At 30.8% G+C, this 7,508-nt stretch overlaps 1 protein-coding gene across 1 annotated transcript; it reads right to left on the bottom strand.

Annotated features, from left to right (window-relative positions):
• Positions 1-6,187: 6,187 nt before the first annotated feature.
• On the bottom strand, positions 6,188-7,024 carry LOC131046982 (disease resistance response protein 206-like). Its single transcript, XM_057980798.2, has one exon. It carries the CDS (start codon positions 6,921-6,923, stop codon positions 6,342-6,344), a length of 582 nt encoding a protein of 193 aa, XP_057836781.1. The 5' UTR covers positions 6,924-7,024; the 3' UTR covers positions 6,188-6,341.
• Positions 7,025-7,508: the final 484 nt, after the last annotated feature.

The raw sequence follows: 7,508 nt of genomic DNA, 5'->3' as shown, positions 1-7,508 counted from the left end.
AAGTTGCCTCACTATACTATTTTGTGAGAGACTGGTGTGGATTTCAGCTTGCACTTGAGCTCTATATATAGAACTAATAACGCTGAGCTGAAATAATTAGTCGAGGAGGTTTCCAAGATAATTTTCTTTCCGGGGAGGAGCAGGTGAGTGCTTACACCACTCAAATTGTTCTTTTTCCACCACTTTCTATTGTATGAAAGAGCCGCCCAATAAATGAGTTTACACGTGAGTCAACGAAGGCGGGCAAATTTTAAAAAAAGTGCGCGTGATCGACAGGTCCTTGTTTCTTTTAGTGCAGGAAATTTCGTGGCTCGAGTGAGAGAAGAAACAAACAACTATTTAGTCTTCTTCGAAGCTCTCATTTTTTAAATAAATGGGCCTTACGATGGGGATGATTAGAGTCCACCAACTCCCATACAAATAATAAAAGTTTTAATTGTGTAAAGTGAAAAAACCTTAATTAATTTAGGACTTATAGTTAGTTTTATGTATCTATAAATCTTAAACGGTAGATCAGATTTCAATGTTTTTTTTGTTGTCTTCGTATGTGACTTGATTGCATATAACTATTGTTCAGGCTTCTAGGTAGTAATGATTCACGCTATGGAGTCTGCTATGCATACAAGGGTCAAAAAGTGGTCATTTCAAACTATCACCTAATACCTACTTAAAGATGCCCCAATAACTACGCACTACAACTGCCTTAAAAATGACCAATACTTATGCACGTCCCAATACTCATGCACTATGTGTACCAATAAAGTTGAACCACTCTTCCAATTAAAGTCCAAAAATTCTAACTACTTGGGATAAAGTGGACGACTATTGGTCCATGAGAAATATATTAATGAGCTTTTAGTTATCATTTTTTAGTTTTTCTAAAGCGAGTAATTGGGGGGTTGGGTGAGCAAGAAGTGCACGACAATTGGAACATGGGCAAGAATGGTGTTTTCCCCTAGTTGAATAAATAGGGGAAAGGACCCAGTAGTTGAGCATGTTCCAATTGTTGTGAGGGTTGTTGATACCTTTTGTTCCAAAAATTGAACAAATAAAACCTATTGTTTGAAACAAAAAATATCAATTTTAGTTAGGAAATGTACCAACAGTTGTTAGGAAATGTACCAATAGTTGTTAAGAAATGTACTAATATTGTAAAAAGTAACCAATCAGGTGATGCCACATCGGCTGCACAACTATTGGGGTCTCTTTTGCACGCCTATTGGTCTCACTTTTTTTTGGGGCTGTTTTGGACACCTTGGCAAAAAGCATGCTGATGTGGCATCATATTTGATGATGTGGCCCTGAAACCTTAGTTATAAGCAGGGGACTTGCCAAGTAAGCTGCTGTAAAAAAATCGGAGTGATTCGAAATTTCCAAGTAGGATTTTGAGAAGCGTGAAGTTAGGGTGCACGACTACTGGGTCCTTTCCCCTATATATAATTTAATATAAATCACTTTAGAGTAAAATTTGATATAAATAATAATTAGTTTTTTATATAATCAATTAAAATTGAAGTTAACAATTTAAATGTGATATTCAATTTTAGTAAAAGTGAAGATTAATAGTTTTAATATAATTTTAAAATATGAGTGTAACGTGATTTTAAAAAGTTCTTCTTTATACTGTTTTTTTTTTAAATCAAAATAGTTTGTCATGTCAACATGCATGAATCTATCATGTAGTCCATAAATCAAATCAAGAATATTGCACACTTATAACTTCTAATTCATCCTCACTCATCTCTAGTTGTCAAGGATTGCTAGTATTCAAAATTAATTTGGGGATATTATGATCTCTAGGGTCGAAATCTCTTAGGTCATCCTGACAAAAAATAGCTTTACAGTTGAAGAAAATCTTCAAACATGCATGTGCTCTAGATGGAAAATGCAAGCTTAAGATTCCTTTTGTGGTCTAATTTGAGTGTTGCTAGGATGAAATGAAAATAATTTGATTGATGAATGTTATATGCTCCCTTGATCTTAAGTGAAAGCACATTGAATTTTTTTAAATGCATAGCAATAAATAATGTTATATATGTATCAAGTCTTCTCATTGTAGGAAAGAAATTGGGAGTTGACCAAAATTTCAATTTGAATTTTAAAATTTTAGGGGCCAGATTCGTAAGCTCCTGATTGATCTCACACATGCAAGATCAAACCATGAAAACAAAGTAATAAATGTAATGCAATGCACGGATGTTTATAAGATGGAGTATAGTAGTGAGCACGATAGATGTCAAAATTCTCAAAATATGTGTGGATACATACATGTTATGGAATTAGGTATGGGACAATACATAAATAGGGATGAATAATAGCATGAGAGAATGGCCTAACATTTTACAAGAATGTGTCATTTATCAACATATAATCATATTAGGTCAACTACCAATATAAGCCCAAAATTAAGTGGGAATTGATATGAATAAATAAATTTCACCATTATATTTTACAAAGAAAAGTACATTTTAATTTAAATTATAAATCCTCATGATAATATCTTGTTACTAATGATTATACTAATGGAAAAGGATTTAACTAGTGAATAAGATGTAGTCATTTTAGACAAACCTTTGTTCTTATAAATAGATTTAAAATCCTATTTTGTTCAACTCTAATGTAATTAAAAGAGTTAGATCATTAAGTTAAATAATATACAATGTACATGTAAAAAAAAATTATATAGTTTATATTATTAATGATTCTTAATCATCTATTTAATTTTTGAAAGGTTCATAATATTAGATCTATTGTTCTAGACTAGCAAGAAGTTAACACAATTTTTTGTGCCACATTGATTGTAAATACTTCAGGAAATTAATGGCTAACCCATTAAATTTTTTTATAGATTTCAAAGGAAATGTTGGTCAAAGTTATTTATAAAACCAGCTTGACTAACATTATATTACACAAATTTTTAATAATAATGAAGGCATTCCAACCGAGGAGCTTCAATGCTTGGCTCCAACTTATTTATATTTTGTTATCTAGAATTTTAAATTAATTTAAGGAAAATTATATTTTTTATAAATTAGTTTTTAATTTTCCAACTCAAAATTAATGTAACCTTAAAACTTAAAGAACTTATCACTTTTCCTATATCTCATTCAATAATGCTTGTATTGTTAATATCACTCTTGTAGATTCTATTTAAGTTCCTCATGTATAGTTTAGGTGTATGCAGGTTACAATTAAATCTATTTTTAGTACATTTTGATGACAAAAAATCAAATTAAAATAAAACGTAGGTTTGGTTATTTTCAATCAGTAACTATCAAGTGTATCTTAATCTTAATAATGAAAAAAAGTTCTTCAAATACATGATTGATTTAAAGCTCACCATCATCAAATTGATGTTTCATATTATGATTCAAAACACATATTATGATCATTGAGAGGTCTATTAATTCATCTAACACACTTAATTATGTTATTTAATAATAATTTTTTGTCCCACATTGATTTAAAAATGCTCTAGAAAAATAATATCTAACTCATTAAAATAATGCAGAGACTTTAAAGACCAAAAAAAAACCATTAAATAACGTAATTCTTTAAGAATTTACAGAATAAGTTGACCAATATAATTCCATTTAGAACATCTCAACATGTAATTGATATCTACCAAAAAATAATAATTAAAAACTTATATTTATATAAATATTTGCATGACGTAAACTTAAATAACTTTTATATTAGATAATAAAACTGATTGAATAAGAGAGAGAAAAATTTAACTATTATAACCTGGATAAAAAACGATTCTTGATAAACATGCTTCCCGGGGTGGAGTAGGTGAGTGCTCACTCGAATTGGTCTTTTTCCACTCAATGAAAGAGCTGCCCAATAAATGAGTTTACACGTGAGTCAACCAAGGCGTTTGCGTGTAGGAGACTCTGGCTCGAGTGAGAGAAGAAACAAACAACTATTTAGTCTTCTTATACGCTCTCATTTTTTTAACAAATGGGGTCTACGATGGGGATGATTAGAGTCCACCAACTCCCATACAAATAAATAAATATTGTAATAGTTTTAAAGTCAAAAAAATCGTAATTTAGGAGAAGTGTGTTAGTTGTCGATATAGCTGATTTCGTTCATTTATAAATTTTAAATGATATATTGGATTTCGATGATTTTGTTTGGTTGTCTATGTGACTTAACTGTTTATAGCAACTGGGTAGTAATGATGCACACTATGAGATTGTCAATTATTATGTGTTGATCTTGGTGATTTCTCATGTCAACATGCATGAAAATATGATGTAGTCCATAAAACAAATCTAGAATATTGCACACTTATAACTTCTAATTCATTTGTGCATGTCTCTAGTTGTCAAGAATTGTTGGTATTCAATTTTTTTGGGGGGATATTATGATCTCTAGGGTCGGATTGTCTTAGGTAACCCCTTCAAAAGTAGATTTACAATTGAAGAAATGATTTATGACATTAATCGTCAAACATGCATATGGTGTATAAGGACAATGGAAACTTAGATTCCTTTTGTGGTATAATTTGAGAGATTTTAGGATGATATGCAAATGACTTGATTGATGACTGTTTCATACTCTCTTGATCTTAAATGAAAGCACATTGATTTTTTTAAATATATAACAATAAATAGTGTTATATATGTATCAAGCCTTCTCATTGTAGGAAAGCAATTAACGAGTTGACCAAAATTTGAAGCTGAATTTTAAAATTTTAGGGGTTTGATTCACAAGCTCTTAATTGAACTCACACATGCAAGATGAAGCCATGAAAACAAAGTAGTTAAAATAATGCAATGCATGAATGTTTATAAGATGGAGCACAATACTAAGCATGACAGATGTTGAATGTCTCAAAATATGTATGGATATATACATGATATGGAGCTAAGTATGAGATAATACATAAATAGGGATGAATAATAGGATGAGAGAATGGGCTCAACATTTCACAATAATGTGTCATTTATTGTGATTTTTCTTGTAAATGGATTGACAATCCTATTATGCTCAACTCTAATGTAATTTAAAGACTTACATCATTACAAAAAAGTAAAAAGTTTATTTTGGATCTAGTTCACGATTCTTAATTATCAATTGAATTTGCGAAAGGTTTATAATATTGGATCTATTTTTCTAGATGAGCAACATGTTAGCATAGTTTCTTTTCAAAGTGGCACCAATATTATTATGAGAATCATGAATATGGTTAAAATATTATGTAACAATACTATTCCTACACAACACTAATCATAATGGAAGCTTAATCTTGGCACGTGTTTAACACTAGTGCTTTCAATTCATATAGAAACTTAATGTATTAAAGGGCATACTTGTTGACCATCTAACATATTCATATCCATGAAATGGGCATGGGGCAATATGAATAAGTATATAATAGATTCACCTCTTAATGTTCAAGATATACATGGTCAAGTAAAAGTTCACTCATGAAATTATATAGATTAATTAGTAATAAAAATGTATGCATTGCAATGCATAATTTATTTACTATGATTTAATTGATGGAAACTCGTATGTTAGATACCAAACTAGTTGACACTTTTTTCTTTTAAGTGCATGCATGTTACAATCAAATCTATCTTCAATGGATCTTAATTACAAAATACAAAATAAAAAATAAGTTTGGTTATTTTTAATCATTACATTTAAGTATACAATATTCTTAATAATGAAAAGAAGTCCTTCAAAGACATGATTCGAAGGTCATTGTCATCAAATTGTTGTATAAACTTTCCATATTGTGATTGACATTGAGAAGCTCAATAGTTCATTGAATGGACTTACTAAGCTATTTGCAATATTTTTTTATGCCACATTAATCTTAAATACTTCAGAAAATTAATGACTAACCCAATAAAAGAATGTATAGATTTCAAAAAAAATATTGGTCAAAATTGTTTATAAAAACAATTTGATCAACATTATATAAAATATCTCAACATATAATTGAAATCTACATGGAAGTCTGACAAATGTAATAAAATAAATTAATATTTACATAAATTTATGTGATATAAGTTTTATAGTTTCTATATTGACTAAGAAATTGGATAAAATTTATTGTTCTTATATCTTAAATAAAAAGGATTCTCGACAAACATTCCATAACCAAATATTTTTGCCAGTATGATTTCACCGACTGGAATACTTATTATTATAGACATTTAATACCCAAAAGAGCAGAAGAAGTCCATCATTAACAGAAATCAAATCACAATAATAGCATCATTTCACAATCTTAAGAAAATTTTGATGGCGAAAGTACGCTTCGACTTTTCAGAGATGGTCCCAATCAGACTTTATTACATACAAACACTTTAAAAACTTGATTAGTAACACTCATACAATGTGATATTCACCCTGAGCCGGAAATAAACATCTCCCTCATACGCATCAGTGTTGATGGTAGCAATTCCTCTGGCCATTAAGAAATCCCCAGTACCACCCACAACAGATATATCTCTGTACTTAACCAGAATTGGGTCTGCTCCATTGAAGGTGATGGTGCCCTTATAGTCTGTTGAATTCAACACAAATGTGAACCCAAGCCAAGAACTGAATGTATTCTTCATGTCATAGAAATAAAATCCCTGAGCTCTTCCCACTGGGGGAGAGTGAAGATTATTGTCAAGAGTAATAGGATCATCAAATACAGCGAGATTTCCAAAATGGTTATTGCCAGTCATAATGGTGAGATTAGCTCCTTCAGGGGCTGCAACAAGTGCAGATGTTGCATTCTCTGCATTTTTACCATTGTAGATTATATCATGGAAATACAAAACAAGATTCCTGCAGGGCTTTGGAAGCTTCGACTTTTTCCAGCTATGGCAATCTGCACCGTTCAGCAGAACTGTGGACACCAGAAGCCACAGAAAACACAAATTCAAAACTTTACCATTCCAGATTGCCATTGTGCAATATATATCACAAATGGTTGAAGAAAGCTGGGCTCTAAATTAGGTAGAAAAGGTGCCTCACTATATGATCTAGGGAGACTGGTGTGGATTTCAGCTTGCACTTAAGCTGTCTATATATAGTACTGAGCTGCACAGATTAGTTGAGGAGTGTTGAAAGATAAGTTTCTGTCATGAGGAGGAGTAGGTGGGTTCTTACATCACTCATTTTTCATTTTTCTCCTCTCTTAAGAAACACTCTTCACCGACTTTCCATTATATCAAAGAGCCAACGAACAAGTGGAATAATTAAAATAAATATATTTACACGTGAGTCAATCAAAGCTGGCAAATCTTGAAAAACTTGTGTATGACCGACTTTTCCTGTGTTTTTTAATAATTGAGCATTATCTAAATGCACGGAGTCAAAGAAGAACGATCCCTAGAGAGTAAAAGACGGAAGAAATAATTTCATTTTAGTTTTCAAAGGCGAATGATTAGAGCCCCCAACTCCCCAACAAATAAACTTACAAGTCAAAAAATCAAATATGATGGCTAAATATATTTGTCTTTAATAACAATGAAGATAAATAATTTTAATAT

The sequence above is a fragment of the Cryptomeria japonica genome, chromosome 9, assembly GCF_030272615.1.
Source record: "Cryptomeria japonica chromosome 9, Sugi_1.0, whole genome shotgun sequence".
NCBI classification, from domain to species: domain Eukaryota; kingdom Viridiplantae; phylum Streptophyta; class Pinopsida; order Cupressales; family Cupressaceae; genus Cryptomeria; species Cryptomeria japonica.
Note: the sequence above shows the minus strand (reverse complement) of the source record. Positions and strands in the feature narration are given on the sequence as shown.